This window comes from Ictalurus furcatus, chromosome 4 (assembly GCF_023375685.1).
Source record: "Ictalurus furcatus strain D&B chromosome 4, Billie_1.0, whole genome shotgun sequence".
Lineage (NCBI taxonomy): Eukaryota > Metazoa > Chordata > Actinopteri > Siluriformes > Ictaluridae > Ictalurus > Ictalurus furcatus.
The window spans coordinates 11,704,319-11,723,019 of NC_071258.1; the positions used below are offsets into that span (position 1 = coordinate 11,704,319).

The 18,701-nt window shown below is 37.6% G+C and overlaps 2 protein-coding genes across 2 annotated transcripts; one reads left to right on the forward strand and one right to left on the reverse strand.

Moving 5' to 3' along the window:
* Positions 1 to 266: 266 nt before the first annotated feature.
* Positions 267 to 11,801, reverse strand: tbc1d15 (TBC1 domain family, member 15). The gene is made up of 17 exons (XM_053622970.1): positions 11,655 to 11,801; positions 9,266 to 9,364; positions 8,944 to 9,018; positions 7,986 to 8,115; positions 6,824 to 7,028; positions 5,771 to 5,873; positions 5,463 to 5,660; positions 4,696 to 4,824; positions 4,157 to 4,260; positions 3,944 to 4,038; positions 3,581 to 3,697; positions 3,263 to 3,363; positions 2,975 to 3,074; positions 1,955 to 2,052; positions 1,548 to 1,664; positions 1,030 to 1,116; positions 267 to 815 (listed from the first exon to the last, which is right to left on the reverse strand). The coding sequence occupies exons 1-17, from the start codon at positions 11,688 to 11,690 to the stop codon at positions 612 to 614; spliced, it is 1,998 nt and encodes a 665-aa protein (XP_053478945.1). The 5' UTR covers positions 11,691 to 11,801; the 3' UTR covers positions 267 to 611.
* Positions 11,802 to 13,327: 1,526 nt separating this feature from the next.
* chtf8 (CTF8, chromosome transmission fidelity factor 8 homolog (S. cerevisiae)) lies at positions 13,328 to 18,654 on the forward strand. The gene is made up of 3 exons (XM_053622971.1): positions 13,328 to 13,706; positions 14,357 to 14,474; positions 16,541 to 18,654. Exons 1-3 carry the CDS (start codon positions 13,684 to 13,686, stop codon positions 16,772 to 16,774), a joined length of 375 nt encoding a protein of 124 aa, XP_053478946.1. The 5' UTR covers positions 13,328 to 13,683; the 3' UTR covers positions 16,775 to 18,654.
* Positions 18,655 to 18,701: the final 47 nt, after the last annotated feature.

Below are 18,701 nucleotides of genomic sequence, written 5' to 3' on the forward strand. Positions count from 1 at the left end.
TGCTCATTTTTATGAAGGATGCCAATAATTCTGTATTACGTGTGTGCATACATGAGTATGCAGACACTAGAATAGCATGTATATCTGCATGTCATCCCACAGATCTGCATCATTACAGATGGTTCACTTGATATTTCTATTAAAGATAGAACCAGGTCACAAGTCAGATGAAATGAAAATATGAATGGGGTGCAATTTCATGTTACATTAATCTTGTAAGTCATAGAAGTTACACACACACATAAAAAAGCAAAACACCACAGCCATGAGGAGACCAGATTTTAATTGGTTCAACTGCATGATTCAGAAAAAAAAGGGGGGAAATAAATCAGCATTTAAAATCAACAATGGAAACTCAATCTTTACATTTTGAAAACTTTATACAGTGAGAAGGAATGATTATTTCAATGAAAAGACAATATGGTACAAGAAAATTACAAAAATAATAGTTTTAGGATCACATAAGATCCCAATTTTACATTCATACATATTCTTTTCTATGGTTTTATCCAGGATACTTTACAATGTAACATCTGGTAGCAAATATCTACATGATACCAAACTGTTTATCTTACTGATATACAGGTGCTAAGAAAAACCTATGAAACGTCCTAGGAAATAAAGCCGACTTTACACGTGTTGTGTGATGTTTCTTGTAAGAGTCCATGGCCGTTGGAGCAGGCCTGGTCTTGTCTGTGTGCAGATCTTGGTGAGATTTGAGGTGATTCAAGCACGCTGTATTCACTGGTTTCTAATGTAGAGCTCTCTGTGACAGTGTTCAAGCCCAGAATCTCACTCACTGAATGGGGCAAATCCTAAACATGGGAGAAAAAAAAATTCCTAAACATAAAACAGTCCAGTGCAACATGACCCTCAATGCAGCAGGCAAGTAACATAAAAATGTGATCACATCTACTACATGAAAAGAGCTATCTAACAGCTATGTACTTGTTTACACCAGAGATACCAATTCCAGAGATTTGCATTATGACAGACTACTAGTCTTCTAATGTTTGCTTTAAAACATACCTTGCAATTCTTTAACTGCAAATATATAGCCTCTGATTTAATAAGGATTTCCTCAATATCCAATTTCATGGAGAGTTCATTTATATGCTGTTTAAAACAAAGATGGGGAAAGCATTATTATACAATGTAAAAATCCACCAAAAAAACAAAACAAAAACATTACATGAGTAAGAAATAAAAACAATATTGATTATTTTCCAATAATAGTATGTGTTTTTATTCCTCTTATTATTTGAAGCATCTACCATGTAAATCCTAGTGATACTTGTTACTACAGAAACAGAACCAGAGCAGTATTATATACCTGTGATTTGAATTACAGCTGCCACTATTATCAAGGGTACTCTATTATAGAAAATTCATCAACACCTTTGAGAATTCAACAGTGCTGGGGTATAGATAAACAATAAACCACTGGAGCACTTTCACATCAGTACTAATAAAAATCAATAAATCAACTCATATTCCTCATATTTTTGCAGGACATGCCAAACATCTGCAAGTATTTGTGAACTTACCTTAAGAATTTCATTAAATCCATAATGTCTGTCCATTATTTTCTGTTTTTCTGAATCCAAAATGGCACAACATACCAGAAGATGAAAATTCTGGCAAGGCAAGCCTGTCCACATCACCTGACAAAGAAAGAAGGATTCACTAGCACAAACAAGTATATATACACCTGGGGCTATATAAATCTTTCTTTACTGACTATATTACATTGGTCATTTTAATGCTAATTTCAAATGATTTTTAAATTTTGTCCAAGCATTACTAAGACAACACGTTATTAAGTGAAAATATATAAAATGCCGAATATTATAAAATTATGTCTATAAAATGTAATTTAATACATCCTAAAAACATTATTTTAAATGTGACACAGTGCAATGCTTTTTGATATATTTGGACTGATGTAGCAGACCTCCCAGAGGCGGAGCACATCCTGAAAGTAGAGTTCCCTCTTGAAGCGGATCAGTAACCACCGAAAACAGAAATACAGGTACCCAGAATCCTGAGCCTCTGTCAAAAGCAAGAAACTGAAGTTAATACAAGAGACATCGTCACATAGACACATCATCCACTTTATTAGGAACACTTGTACATTCATTCAGCTATCTAATCAGCCAGCCAATCATGTGCAGAAGCACAACACAAATTACACAGATACAGGTCAAGAGCTTAAGTTAACCTTCATATCAAACATCAGAATGATGAAAATCTGATCTGTGTGACTTTGACCATGGCATGGTTGTTGATGCCAGATGGGCTGGTTCGCTTATTTCAGAAACTGCTGATCTCCTGGGAATTTCACACACAACAGTCTCAAGAATCTCCATTTTGTGAGAGGAGGGTCTGTAGGCTGAAACACCTTGTTGATGAGAGAGATCAGAGGAGAATGACCAGACTTGTCTGAGCTGACAGGAAATCTACAGCAACTCAAGTAAGCACTCTTTACCACTGTAGTAAGCAGAAAAGCATCTCATATCAAACCTTGAGGTGGATGGGCTACAACAGCAGAAAAAGACATCAGGTTCCACTCCTGTCAGCCAAAAACAGTAACGCTAGACACTGTTGTGTGTGAAATTCCCAGGAGATTAGCAGTTTATGAAATACTCAAGCCAGCCCTTCTGGTACCAACATCTATGCCACAGTCAAAATCACAAAGATCACACTTTTTCTTCATTTTGATGTTTGATGTGAACATTAACTGATGCTCTTGACCTGTATCGGCATGACGTTTTGCACTGCACTGCTGCCACATGACTGGCCGACACGAATGAGAAGGTGTTCCTAATAAAATGGATGGTTAGTGCATCTCTACAGAGGACATGCTTATTAAGCTTCTGCACTGACATTTTCTAAGCCATAAGAGATGCTTTTCAGTAATGCATGTAGCAAATCAAACCAGGTTATGTCAGATTACAAAGCAAGAGACATTTACCCAGGTAGTTCCAGAAGGCTAAATCTAGGAGCCGTAGCAATGTGCTAAGCTGGATCAGCTGAGTCTTCATGCCCTGCATCTGCTCCTCAAAGTTCTCATGCTGAACACCAAAAACAGAGATGCCATTTTACTCAAATCCCTGCATGACTAATGCATGACTGCATTAGTCTAGATGCTCATTTTTATATATATTACTCATACACAAGTATTAAAGACCTCAAGCAATGAGCAAAAAATGCATATGATATGATGTGATATGAAAATGTCATATCTGAAAAATGATGGTACCATCTGATCCATGAAGGAGACAAAGCACCAAAAGGCATCTACTTCATTCTCCATAACAAAGAGGATGGGAGAAAGCAGATCACTCATGCCTTGTACATAGCCTGCACCAGAGCATATCAAACTGGGTTACGAGTATGCACAGGAGGCTACTGCAAACTTTAATCAATGAAGCACAATTTCCAGTTTACATTAAAAAGCACTAAGCAACTAAACAAATTATGTGAATAATTATACAGACCGTTTATGTGAACTACACAATGCCAACCCTTTTCAGCAATATTCACTTGCTTTTTAATTCTCCATTCCCCCACCACTTACCCAAATCAAAGTCATACATGCAGTACGTCATAAGAATGTCATGCAGCAATATCAGCCCAGGGTTGTCCAGGCCCTCATAGAACTTGTTGTTGCGGTCAGTCCTGTTTACATCTTTCTCTAAGGTTAAAAAGATATTTAAAAAATTATCCAATTATCCACCAGTTTCCAGAAAGAAGTAGGTATTTTTTCGATATTTTAATTATTCATCTTCAGTAACATGCTGGCAATTTAGTGCAACTAGGTATTTTAATAATTAGTAAGGATAAAGTACTTTTTGTAGTGTTGGCTTTTCTGTACAATAAGTTACTGGTAGTTTTCTTCTTATAAGAACAAAAATGAAACAGAATTTGACTGGACACCTACCGATAAGGCTTTTATAATCCCGTAACCTGGAATTTCTCTTCTCCTGCTCCTCGCTGACTGATTTCCACTGCAGCTTCATTCTGAAGTACTCATCCCTTCAGTCCACAGAGACACAAGCAAACAAAAACAATTTTGTTATATTAAATACAGCCTGTGTCTAAAACCATTCCAGAAATGGGAAAACTCTGATACTGACTCACAGACTACACTTACGTTTTCCTTTTCTGCAGATTTTTCCTTTCTTCATGCGTACTGTCCCAGGGATAATAGCCCAGCAAAAACTTCCAAGCTTCTTTTCTCACAGCATAGCACAGGCCCTTAAGCACACAAACAAACATGGGATTTTGATCATATAATTGATCAAATGATCATCGTTAAATTACCCAATTAACCAGTCAACCAAACAATCAATATATCAATAAGAACTTGGATTTAATTTTTGAAGTAGCAGATATTCTAGACCAGTGAAAGACCAAATCATATACAGGATATAATACATCCATTATATTACATGGAAATTGTTAAAAAAAAGTGATTATTAGCAGTGAATGCTAATAAAAAAAAAAGGAAATACAGGATGCCATTGTGACAATGTGTTCTGAAAATGTTCACGTTAAACCAGTTTCAAAAAGAAACTAGTGCATGAAATTAAGATGCCCATTATTATAAGACCAAAGATGGTATACATTAACTGTAAAGTAAGAAACATTTTAGTTTACATATTAGGGAAACAAAAGCATTTCACATTTTACCCCTTTGAAAATAAGGTGCTTTAAATGAGGCACATTGGACACTCTTCCCTCTGAGTCTTGGTGCTTTGCCCAGTCCTCCATCATTACTGGCTCTCTCCTCTGCACCTCTGGCCTTGTACCCAAGTCAACCTGCAACAAAAACATAAATCCAGACACATACAGTCAGCACAGGTCTGTTAGAACTGTAAATAAATCAGGGGTGAAGAAATCCCTATGCCATGCAGCTGGGAAAGCAGATTACATGTCTGGGCTATCTGTTTTTCATTCTTTGTTACCCATTGTTCTTAATAACTGAATACATTTTCTTATATGGTTGATAGATTAACTTTTTTACCCATCAGCAACATGCAAGGACATGGTACAAAAACTGAACAGCACAGAACAAGGCAGCACAATAATGTCATACAACACTGCTAATAGCACTTCAGTGGTCTGCTCCCATAGCTTTGATGATGTATACCAGAAGATCCCAGTCCCAATGCAGACTTCAACTTTCAGACTTTTGAGACAATGTCTATTGTAAAAAGTGCTATACAAATAAAATTGAATTGAATTGAATTGAATTCAACATTCATGTGGCATAGACATTTGTTAGAGCAAACAGTAAAAGCAGCCTGTATAATTTACCTGTATAATAAGTAAACTGTTACAGATAGAGAACAATGATTTCCGCTGACTTTCGGTATACCTTCCTATTGTTGAGATTTTGTGAATATTGGCAAGGTCATGTTATAAGACAGGAGCCAAACTGATGTACAGCTACTCACTCTGGTGATGACCTCAAAACCAGGCTCCTCCTGCTGGTTGATTTCCAGGCCAGGGATCAGTTCCCCGAGAATGTCTGCCACTTCCTCAGCAGGGCGCTGCAGGCATTCAGACTCAGTCGGCCGAAATGCATCAAAGATGTAGTTTGTGACTTTAGAGAAACCACCCAAAGTTGTTGTGTAGGGATCTTTTTTAAACTTCTGTTGACAGGAATTGAGTTTGATCAGTGGTTTGGTAGCTTTGCGTGTGCCAGTTTTTTTTAATTAAGCACAACAGCATCAATATGATTTTCTCAATATATTTCTCATACCTGAACAAGGCCATAATTGGAGTCATCTAGAAGATTCTCAAAGGATAGTGAAATTGCTTTGTTATATGTGGAAACTAGCAGAATGTTTTTGTCATCAGGACTCCTTCAAAGACAAAAAAGGACTTATGTTACTGTCTTTAAATTGGTTACAAGATAAAGTAAATGAAAACAACAACAAAAAAATAGTACCAAAATCACTATAGAACAGTTAAGCGAGTGACATCGCAGGTCATATCCCGCTCCTGTACAACTGGCATGAAAAGCAAAGGCAACAAAGCCGAGCCCATATTTCATTATGAGAGCAAAGATAAGAACTTTAATAACAGCTATCTGTTTCTCAGCGGCACTGCCTTGAACATGCTCGTAGCTTGATTTATTCATTCTTCTGTGATATTTAATGCAGGGTAGGAAAAGTGCTCATCTACTTCTATCATGAAGCCTCAAAACTAAACTTACAGCTGCAGTCCCACCTGATATCAGCCAATCCCATGCACTTTCGTGCTCACCGTAAGACACATGCCATTTAGCAGTGTCTCTGAGAGGAACTGAAATTCCCCAGCAAAAGTCCCCACATTACCATATAAATAGTGTTGCATTCAGTCCTTTACTGTTTTAGAGAGCTAATCTTCAAGGGGAAATAATAGAGAAGAAAATCCTGTTCAATTCGATAGGGGAAGCTGTAAATGGCTTTTGGAGGCCTCTGATAAATAAACATGAAGAAAAACATAGTACACCTTTTGTCATGGAATAAAAGCAGCAAGGGAAAATGACAGGTTATATAGTTTCATTGAAACAGGTCCGAGCTTTCTCTCTATTTCTGTATATTAATGCACATGACATCAAAAACTCAAGTTGCACTGCACTCTGCTGGACAAATGGCAGGACAACAAACACTCAAAAATAATGCTAAAAGGAAGCGTAAACAAAATAATCGCAGTTCATGTCAGCCTCTAATGTAAATTTATAAAAATTTAACTAACAAAAATCAACTCTTTTTGAATCGACTGTATTTTTCTTTTCTTTCATCTATTTACACTTTCCCCGACTACTTACTCGCTGAGATGCACTGATTTCCTCAAGACATCCAAGAACCCTTGGCTGCCTCCTTGATGGAAGTGAATGGCAGGGATTGTTGAGTCATCTCTCAAGCAGAAAATTAGGTATGACCAGCCTTCGTGTTTTATTGTAACAGTTCTGAGTTCACTGACATTAAAGGAGAAGGCCCACTTGTTGCGCTCATTCAAGTGGTTTGAACCGCCTAAAAGAAATGAGAAGATGAATCCTGTTTAAAATGCGCTACTTTAAATGTCAAGAGTCTTCATTATAAATACCCATATTGTTTAAGGTATTGCTTGTAATGTTTAAATGTGTATCTAGACTTGTAATAAATCGTACAATTTCAAATACACTCTTATTGGCAATAATGCCATCCAATGGATCTTGTTAGATTCTTCATTTCAGTCTTCTACATTTTTCCGATCTGGGAATTAGCTCAGCACCAGCTGGAACTGAGCTCTGTCTGGTAGTTTTTAACAGAGAGGTTGGGAAGGATTGTCAATGTTTTCAATTGCAATTTGCCTTATAAGCAGCAGAGGGCTCTAGATATTACAAACTGCTCCTTAAAAATTCAAAGTAAACCTACAGCTAAAATGATCTGCACTCTAAAGGAAAGGAAAGGAAATGTAACCAAATGTTACTGCATAAACATTTTCTTCTGGCTGAAGAATGAAATCTTCCTTCAAGTCGGGAATACTGCTTCAAAGAGGACAGTACGAGTAGAGACAGTTCACTGTTTAAAAAATGAATGAGGCAGCTCGGAATGCAAATCCTGCCCCTCACTGGAAACAGCCAGAAGCAAATTCTTTTATGTAATATTGCATTCTTGTTAATTTAAGTTAATTGGCTTTTTTTTAACCAGGCAAATATTATATACATTCTGTCTGAGCACTCCTGGCTGATAAAAAGAAAACATGGTTCGTCAAATCAGCATTTTTCTGATGCACAGCACCACAGATTCACACAATGAATTGTTGACATTTTGGAGGTGTATGTGCATTTAGTCATCTCTGCTACTCTTGACTCATAATCATGTCAGAGATGTGCATTCAATCAGCACTGAGGGTAAAGCAGTGGAATTCCTTTCAAGATTCAACCTGCTGACAACTTGTATTTACATTCATATCAGGTCTTAAAGTAGTACAAGGAAATGCTTTACCTTCTCCGTTGGTATGGACCTTCCTCTTAAAGGAGACTGTGTTAACCATGTCCCACTCAGTCTCATAGCTTAGCTGCTGATCTAAAGGACGATGAGGCCTCTGTGTCCACTCAACCACTGAGCTGGAGTCCTTCACATTACAAAATAAAAACAGATGAACACTATTCAACAACTAATGCACCTGCTCAATTCCAAAGACTTAATTATACACTATATGGTCAAAAGCTTGTGAACACGACCATCACACCCACGCATACTTTTTGAACGACTCATTCCAGATTTAGTCCCCCTTTGCAGTTTTAATAACCTCCACTCTTCTGGGAGGACCTTCCAATAGACTGAAGTGTGGCTGTGGGGATTTGTCCGCTCAAGCACAAGAACATTAGTGAGGTCAGGCACTGATTGTGGGTGAGAAGGCCTGGGGGTGCAGTCTGTGTAGACACAAACTATACAATTGTGTCATTCCAAATTTGCGGCAACAGTCTGGGGAAGGCCAATATATGAACACCATTCTTCCAAAAGATAGTCCCTCAGTTTTGTGTTTTGATAATGATGGAAAAAAGCTCTGTCTAACATGCTGCTCCAAAATCTCCCATAAGTATTAAACTGGGTTGAGATCTGGCGACTGTAAAGGCCACAGCATTTAATTTACATAATTTCTACACTCATCAATCTGTTTAGCGAGTCTTTATGCCTTGTAGATAGGGCGGAGTCATCCAGAAATAGACCACTCCCATCAGGACAGAAATATTTCATGATTGAATAAAGGTGATCAGTGTGAATAACTGTACTGATTTGTAATGACCATTCCCTCTAAGGAGAAAAGAAGAGCTAATCCATGCCCCCACAACATTACAGAGCTCCCAGCTTTTTTTTCCTTTAATTTGTAACCCATCTGTATATTTCACATAGACTGCAATATAGTAAAATGAATAAGTAAAAAAAAAAAAAAGCAAACCTTGCAGGCACAAAGCATGTTTGAAAGATCCACTGTATCCTCCAAAGGTTTATATTCCACAAATGTTTCACCATCCTAAAGACAAAAATGCAAGTATGATTTTTCTTGTGAATTGTTTATGCGGTACTTATTTCTTAAAATGTTACATATGTGTTTAACAGCAGTTTTAATACACAGCCTCTGACTTCAATACATGGCATTTAGTGACATAAAATGACCTTCAAATTACTGTATACTATCAATTCTGAGTGATATTACAAAAAAGCAAGAGCTGTTCAAACATAATGAACTCTACTTCCTATCACTGACAGGTCAATAGTACCTTATCAACGATCCGAAGGAACCCAGATATTAGTGAATCCTGATCATCTGATTCTTCTGTGTTTGAATGGATAAAAACCCCTTCATGTTCAAATATTACCTGCAAACATCAACACACAGGAAAACAGTGTCTTCGTGTTCTCTTGTTCTATATCCTAAGACAGTGCTGCTGTATTACAACATTCCACCGAGACAGACAAGCCTAAGGAATTAAAGCTTCACGTTTGCAGAGGCACCCAGGGGCAGACTTAGCACTAGGCAAAGGTAGGCAGCTGCCTTAGGCTCCAAGAAACCAGGGGCTCCCTAAAAATACATATTATATATTAGGGCTGCAACAACTAATCGATAACTAAAATAACTGACAATTTGATTTTGGATTTGTTGGGTCTGTGACATCACTGTGGATATCCCTCATCAGTGACCTCACTTCACAATGGTAAAAAACGCATTTCTATGAAAAAAACACATTTGAAAAACAGCAGAGGTCTAAGAGTGAGCTGCTGTGGGAAACATACACGATCTAGGTTGTCCAACACATGAGAATGTTTTATAATAAGCGCTTCAAACAAACTCGTAAGTGTATTAACATGGCTTGTCGTGTCAGATGCTGCAACAGATGCATGTGCTGTTTAATGTGTTCCAGACATGTTTACTTCAGCGCAGAAATTAAATTTTTACCTTTATATCCTTATCTGTAAATGTTAGAAATTCCCATCAGTATTTCCATTTTACAAAAAGACTCGTCCTGACAGCGAGTGAGTCTCCGTTAAACTTCACTGAATGAGCGTAAGTCCACACGTGCGCGTCAATCAAACAGCGTGCAATAAAAAGGAAGCGCAATAATTCTGAATAAAATATTCATTTTGATCACATTTGTTGTTTGATGCTATATTTCGAAACAAAAGTAATTGTGTGTTTTTATGAGAGCAGTAAATGTAATAGGGTTATAACATGTAAATGTACAGAAATGTAAGAAGTGTCATACATTTACAGAATAAAGTAACATGTTACTGTGTTCAGATGAGTGAATGTGTGTGTTACTGCAGAACATTCAACCTCTTACAAGTTAAGTTTGTGCTTTTTTTAAAAGCATTTTTTAAAATAGTGATTTAACTTACACTTTAAAGCTTGTGGACAATCAGTTGTTGTTTTTTCAAAATAATGTTGTTTTTTTTAATCATTTGCACAATGCATAGCTCACATAGATACATTTAATACCTTTTTCAAAGCCTTCAATTTACACAATGTTTTTTTTTTCAAAAGAAAAAACTACAGAAAAGAAAAATTGGCCTTTACTAACTAATCGAAGAAATAATCGACAGATTAACTGATTATCAAAATAATCGTTCATTGCAGCCCCATTCCTGCAATTTGCCTAGACCTCCAAATCACTAAATCCACCCCTGCAGGCACCCTGGGGTAAATAACAAACTACTCCTTTTAGTTGAGTACAAAGTGTGGTGTAGATTTTCATATAGATCTGTGATGATTTGCTGATCCATGACTATTAGTTCCCAATGAAAATGATGTAGGCTATATGTATAATCTACATAAAGGTACACCCAAACTAACTTAATCACGAGGAAAGACTATGGACATGCCATAATAAAAAGTGACAGATTAAAAAATAGCAAATAATAAATAAGGAACAAGATGTTAAATATATACCTTTGAGAATCTGATAGCTAAACAAGTGTAAAGCATCACTGTGTAATCTGAGTGCTCATCTATCGAAGCGTTGCGAAACTTTTGGCCCTTGCACTAAGTAGCCGGATGCTACTGCTAACAACAAACTTAACAAGTCTGCACTGGATTTAAGAAATTTCTGGATGATTAACTAACATTTCTGATATATATATTTTTTTTAACTCTGAACATAACGTATAAATCTTGGGAGTTTTACGCTTGCTTGCTAACTTATCTAATTTAAATAGTACAACTAAGAAAGTGGGCTAGCTGGCTAACTGAACTAGCTAATTAACCATTTGACTTAGGTAGTATTTTTACAGTTAGCGCTAGCAGGATAGGTATAATTAAATGGTTAGATTAGCTCAGTGGTTAACTGAGGCACGAGACTACTACTGTGAATCTAAGAATGCTAATTTAGTTATGGGCATGGCCGATGTGCCTTCGTGGCATTCCTGGCATAGCAGCTAGCTAGCTAAACAACTGTAACTGTGTAATGTGCTAGTGCTAACTGGCTAACAACTAAAAGCTAAAAACAGTAGTCGGTCACAGCACTGTATTAACTTTAGCTTTTTCCTCAGCTGTTCAAGCGGCCAGGCCACACCAACGCCCCCGACAAAGCCTACCCGCGCCCACTGACAGAGCGGAGCTCATTTTCAGTGTTTAATGGTGAGCTGACATGAAAACTCCAGTGTTTTCAGTACCTTGGGAGGAGTTGTGGCCGCCATGTCGCCTGCCATCGATACTCGACGTCGCACAGCTCACGTGCCTGTCAGCTTTCCACAACAACACTGACAAGTCATCTTCCGCGTGGCTCTGACTGCGCATGCGCAGAAACACAGAGAAAGCGGAAACCATAGCTGTGTCCGAATATCCATACTACCCTACTACACAGTAGGCGAAAAGCAGTGCGCCAAAGAAGTAGTATGTCCGACAGTAGGCGAGAAATGCCCGGATGAACACTGGTAGCAGTAGAACCAGTGGACACTGTGGATACTGCGCCATCCCATAATGCAACGGGACTGACGCGGAAGAGCCGTCAGAATCCGCGCCGATATATTTCAAATAAAATAATATGAAAAGCAGAGGGTATTTTAGGACCAATAGTATGTCTTTAAACATATATACTTACATAAAATGTTATATAACCCCATATGTGTATTATTATTATTATTGTTGTTGTTAGCTTTCATATTATTTACTGATTTTATTTCCAACTAAATTGATATAATGCATATATGTACATGCATATATGTTAAATTGTTCCCAATACAAAAAAACACAAGGGTGAAAAACAAAAACAACAATAGTATGTATCTTTTGTCAGTGTTTGTAACTGATGAGGAATAAATAAAGTTTAGTTAAACAAAGTAGGCTAGTGAGAAATTATTGAACCTATTAAAAATATAAATAGCATATGGGATATTTTTCCTAATTATTTGTTTCCTTTATTATTAAGTGGCATTTGAAAATCCCTGTTGAGGAAATCCCAGTTTGGGAACCTTGAAATTTGACTACTCCATTTAACCTAGTTTAGTACAATTTGCTTAGAAAGGTATGAAAGTCCAGCTGTAATTTAACGGTAATATTTTGGTCATCATGATCTGGAGGTATTAAGTGGGACAAAGCATGGACAATTACTGTACATTTTATTATTAATAAATCTAAAAGTCAGTGAGTGTTTTTTACTTTTACAGTATACTTTCAACTAGACTCTGCTCGCTTTACTTTTCAGATCTTGCTTTCCACTGCAGTTTAGTGCAGCCTCAACATGGATGGGATTATAGGCTGATCGGCATTGTTGTGCCGCCTTTACCACTCCGACTGTTGTGGTCCTTGATGGTTCTGTACTCACTTTTAAGGGTTTTTTTTAAGCTTTTCCCTACACTAGGTCCTGTGGTAGCCGTGTACAGCCAACAGCTGAGACACTTCCTGATAGACTTTTTCATTTCACGTTGCCCCATCCAGCTCGCGTTGGATCCTCTACTCTGCTATTAATGAGAGGAACATCTGCACCTCGCTTATTGACCACGGCATGATTTTGAGCACAGCCATTTCTTTTTTCAAATCGAGAGTCATGTGAACAAATGATACTGCTTTCACTGTTGCTATTTTTTTTTTAATAAACCAGCAGGTTTGATGTCCCGTGTTGCAAATCCACTGACGCTGGTAGTGCAGATTCTCTCTGAACAGTCAGTGATCTGCAGGGTTTTGACGTCACATTTGGTATCGGCTCCACTCGCTTGGACCCTCGACCGAGGTGGTACTAAAAAAAGTACCAGGTACCAGGTACTATCCACAGTGGAAATACCCCAAAAAGCGAGCAGAGTCGAGTCGAGTTGAACCGTAACGTGCAGTGGCGACTGAACCTGGGGTGCTCGGTGTTCCACTGCTGCCCTCTCGTGGTGAAAATAGCGTACTGTTGGCTTTTATTCTGAAATTACAGGAAGGCTCACGGAAGGAAAATCCGAGCAAATGCTCGACCTGGCGGGAAGCTTGAGGGCGAAGAATAGTTTAAACTGACAGCGTTATGTTGGTTGGTTTGTAGAGTGGTTGTCGAACTTTTCGTTTCTTTATTAAACACGAGAGAACTACCAAAAGAAAGATAACCTCAATCATTTTTCTGACCGATGTCTTCATCATAGCAGCTGTTTGGTCTGCATTACTCTCACACATTGAGACTGAACTGCAGCCTGTTTTGTTCTTCTCGTGTTTTCATAAAGCAGTTCTAACATGGTTCAAATAATCATCTCAAGGTAGGTCTTAAACAGGTTTTTAACGCTTGATAAGGAATGTAAGTTACTAAGACAACAAAGAGCGTTGATGTTTCTACACTAGTGGAGATCTACCTTCCTGAAGACTTTAGCTCCAGCCATGATCATCTAGTCATTATCTTAAGAAGTTCTTGATCAACTAAAACAGGTGTGTTAGATTTTGGTTGGAGTTGAAACCTGCAGGAAAGTAGATCTCAAGGAAGAGGGCTGGTGACCACTGATTTACACCCTCCAGGAAAATAGTGTTTAAACAGTAAATAAATAAACACATTCAGAACGTGCTAACTATTCTCTAATAAATTGTATGTCGGCTTTTGCCTTATTACTGCCTTCAACCTGGCTTCTCCAAGTTGCGATAATCCATCTCTGGTTGTTTGTCTGACTTTGCCAGTATCACACACAGCCTACTTCACATCAGATTAACAGCTCTGTTTTTCTGTTCATTTTGCTTAATGTTTTGGCTTGTTGCAGGTCATGCATGTATTTCATTTTTAACATTAACTTTTGTTTCCTTGTGTTAGATCGGTTGTAACATAAAAGTGCATTTTCCATTGTGAAACCAAGGAGGATGTAAACTGCACTCAGCTGTACAGTGTATGTTGTGTAGCTAAGCTGCTGTTTGTGTGTTTCAGTAAAAGCGGAGAGTCTCCTGGAGAGTGGCTGCTTGTGGAGTTACAGGGTGAGACGGTGTCACGACATGACACTGGACTGGCTGGAAATCTTATGGGGGACCTGCACTACACCAAAGAGGTACAGAAAGAACTTCTGATGATATGTGTACCACTAACTATACACACTTACTGTGTATGATGTAACTTGTGCTGCATTTCTGACCTCTATGTTATATCTGTTACCAATTTTATATATCGACACGCAAAGAGGGAAACTCTTTACACATGTAAGGAATAAAACACAATGTGGCATGCTGTTATTGGAAAGTAAAGAATGATTGGGCGTTTGATGTTACCACCCTGAAATGGCTCGTTTTCCAATAACAGCCCATCCCGAAGTGTTTTATTCCTCTTTTACCACAACAATTTGCAAACAAACTAACATAAAAACCGTATTAAGTAAAGCTGATGTAATTTTTATCAATTTGTGGTTACATTTAATGTTTATGACCATTCACAAAACAAGTTGGTTCCTGTTATCAGCCCATACAGGATTTCACAGAGGTCTTTGCAGCCAAAAATGCTTGCTTTTGCTGCATCTTTTTTCAAAACTTTGCGGTGTTTTTTGTGAAAAACTACTTGAATTGGTGAAATTTGCAATTGTGCGGTCTTTCGCAGTGATGTTTGTTGGTAAATGAGACCTTTTAGCTGTACTCATGTTCGACGCACGTGAATTGAAGACGGCTTTTGAATGTGCGTTGTGATGATGTCACATGACGAGTCTTGGCCCAAATCTGCAGAAAATCTGTGGTAATTTAAATTTAAAAAGCGAGCTCCAGCGAATATTGCAGAGTTTCCTTGATTTTGTGTTCATTTCTGCGATCGCAAAATCCTGGAGGGACTGAATTATCACTTACACTCCTGTTACATCTATAAACAGTTGTTCCTTCACCAGTCTCTCTTTTGTCCTCTCTTGAAGTTAACAAGACACAAAATTCAGTTTGTCATGTTACAAAAAAAATCATCCATCCTGAAGACCTTGTCAGAAATCTTAGTTACACAGCTTTACCGCTTTTAGAGTCATTCCACTGATGCTAAACAAATGTGTTTTCACGGAGAACTTTACCAAACCAACGATTACACACATTTTTTAAAAATTAAGGGGCGTGTCTTCCATATTGTGTAAAGCCCTATTCGGACAGGATTTGTTTTCAGGACATTTGACTGTCAAGTCATTGTTACTGCAGACGTCAGTGATATTTATCGTCAATTCGCACAGAATAAGTGAATTTCTGTATAAATTGCAGAGATGGGCGTGTCTTTATTGTTTACGTTCAGACGACCCATCACAGCAGCCGTGTGTCAAACATAACATGGTGTTGCACCTCAGTTTGCACCGACGAAGCAAAAGAAAAGCCACAATTGGACAAGAGCTGAAACTTTGTTTAGTTTCAGTTTGGGGAGAACAACGTTATCAAACGCTGTGTGAACAAATGGTACATAATCAATCCATTTGGGAGGAGATTTTTCAGGAAGATTGTGATAAATGTCTTTCTGTCAAAATGGCGTTTGGCGACCGGATTAAATGTCAAGAACGAATTGACTAGCTAAAAAACTACAGAGAGTGCATTTGCAGGGGATTAATTTAACCTGGGGTTATTTTTACAGGCTGTTTTATAGAAGGTAAAAGATGCTGTAATGTTCACCAGCATGGGAACGTGCAGTGTGGAAAAATAACTGGCATGACCAGTTAGCACAGGATTAAAATCACAGAGCAGCTCTGGTAATTATTATATTACCCCACTTCCCCATATAAAACTAGTCCTGTCCAAATAGCCCTTAAGTCACTAAAATGATAAGGTGTTAGAATTGCTACTGTCTGAGCTGTGTTGTTATAGAACATTTATTACAGTAACAACTTCTGACCAATCTGAATGGAGCATACAGGAGCGCTGTGATGTAAGTAATGATGAAAATAGAGATGATCCTCCAACTGAAACATCGTTTTTTGAAAGTGGATATTTTTTCCCATCTACTAAATTTCCTAGAAGATATAGAACTGCAGAAGTGTGCACGTAGGCTTTTGGGAATGTTTCTGATGGACTTCTAATCAGCAGTTTTAAGGTGAAACCAATACATATTCACAAGTGTTTAAAAACGTTTACTCTGTGGGGTACCAATGTTCTGCCATTGTTTGTGTTAAAGGGTGTACCAGTACTGATTGTGGGACATCACATCCTGTATGGGAAACAGGTCAAACTGGAGAAACCTTTTGCTGTCCTGATGAAGCACTCTGGCCTCCCGCAGGAGGATGAGGTAGCCATGGAAACTGGCCAGGAGAAGCCTACCTCCTACACTGTCTCTGCTATTATCAAAAAGAAGCTGATCTTTAAAACGCGTCCTAAACCTATCATTACTAACGTGCCAAAGAAGGTTTAATGGCCAAAACATATATACTGAGGGCATTCATGGTGTCAATTACCCTCACTTTCTTAAGTACAACAGTTTCAGAAAATGTGGTCTTAAAATCTTTCCAAATGATACGTTTTGAATACAAGACTGTTCTGTGAGGTTTCGATAGATGTGAAATATTGAAATTGGACTGCTGGCATTCTTTTGGGGCAAATCCTATTTGGATATGTGTGATGTTTTGGACCATCAGTGTAAAAATAGACGTGACGCAGGTACGTTTTCTAGGACAAAGAATGATCAGAGTCAGAGAAAAAGTTTATTTTCATAAAAACAATTTGCAGGTGTTATAAAGATCTGCAAAAATAAACAGTAAATGTTGCAATATTGATATAAAACTTAAAAAAAATTTTTTTTTTTACATATTTAACAAGTTGCACAATAAATGTAAATGAGTTCAAACAGTATGACTGGGGTTCTCATGCATTTACACAATATATGAAAGGAAAGTTTAATGGTGTACGTTGTTATTAGCGTTGCACAGAAGTGTAGTGCATAATAGAACAGTTTACTAACCCATAATCATTTACGACCCAAATGTGTTGAAACTCACAAGACCTTCTAAAATAGATCACACTTTCTCTAACCATTTAAACAACCTTCATGATGTGGTACTTATTTTACAGGACTCACAAAAATGCTATTGTCTATTTATGAAAGAACTACAACACAAAATGTGTGATGTCAGTATTTTTGCACTGGTTTATATTAGACATGTACAGTAGATATTTAAAATTAAAGATTTAAATAAGTTTTAAATATTTGGAACAATTAGTGAATTATTATTAATCCTGCACACTGAATGGGCAAAAATTAAATTTCATGATCCACTTTATCTGAATGACTGACTGTGACCTGATCAGTGTCTACATTCAGCATTGTATATTTCAGTTGCAATAACATCCAGACTATACATAACATCATTAGCTAGCTCGTTGGGAAAGCTCCAATGTGTTTTCCGTGTACTATGCTTTGGTTGCCCTTAAACCTAAATAACTAGGCTTAAAAAGTGGTAGCTAAAATCATTTAACTAGAGTGTTGCAAGTTATTTAGTTAGTGAATTAACTAGGGATGTGCTTTGAGATAATGTTACTCAGAGACCATTCTGTGGATGCTGGATGTGAGGGGGGAAATACTGGTAAACTCTATATCAGCAGCTCACCAAATGTAGACCACTACATTTAAAAAAACAACAACAACAACAAAAAAAACAACGCTGGGACAAAAGCTGCTCATCCTGGGCGCCCAGGCTTGTGATTTGTCTATTTCTGCTCCATCATTATAGAATGTCCTGCAAGCTTTAATTTTGTTAATAAACTCCAACTTGCCTAATAATGTCCCTTTCTATAGTGATTTGGAAAACTGTCCTGAAAAGCATGTAGAAGTTTTAGTTATTTACTTAATTCCTACTCTACACATTTTACACCTAAACCTCATATGTGCCCATGAACAGTGTACACATTATATGCATATTGGCTGTCTGTTACTCAAGAATAAACCGTTGCACTGGATGTTAGAATGCCTTAACTCTGGAATTGTCTTTATAAGAAGCAGTTCTGCAGACAGCCATTTCATGGATTCATCATTTCTCTGCTTAAATTCTTTAGTGTACACCATAACACACTACACAGAGATTATTCCTCCTCTCTGAGTGTGTTGTCAGAACAGGAGGTGGATATTGTGCTTATGTAATAAATCAGTAAATCCACATGCTGGTATTGGGAGAGTAAAAGGGGCAGATTTTGGACAGTAAATGTCCAAAATCATTATATTTATTATAACATTGTATCTGCTACTTTTGCATTTGTGCAGACTCTAGGCATACAGAGGGCAAAACGTAAATGCAAAGCCTTGTGTATTTAACAGATTGTAATTCTACAATTGCTAATAAACATTT

Coding starts and splice junctions, on each gene's coding strand:
- tbc1d15 (XM_053622970.1), bottom strand. CDS start 11,690: ATGGCAGGCGACATGGCGGCCACAACTCCTCCCAAG. Junction 4,039..4,156: donor AATCTGCAGAAAAGGAAAAC/GTAAGTGTAGTC, acceptor TGTGGACTGAAG/GGATGAGTACTTCAGAATGA. Junction 3,075..3,262: donor TCTCCTTCATGGATCAGATG/GTACCATCATTT, acceptor TTTGGTGTTCAG/CATGAGAACTTTGAGGAGCA.
- chtf8 (XM_053622971.1), top strand. CDS start 13,684: ATGGTTCAAATAATCATCTCAAG. Junction 13,707..14,356: donor GTTCAAATAATCATCTCAAG/GTAGGTCTTAAA, acceptor TGTGTGTTTCAG/TAAAAGCGGAGAGTCTCCTG. Junction 14,475..16,540: donor ACCTGCACTACACCAAAGAG/GTACAGAAAGAA, acceptor TTTGTGTTAAAG/GGTGTACCAGTACTGATTGT.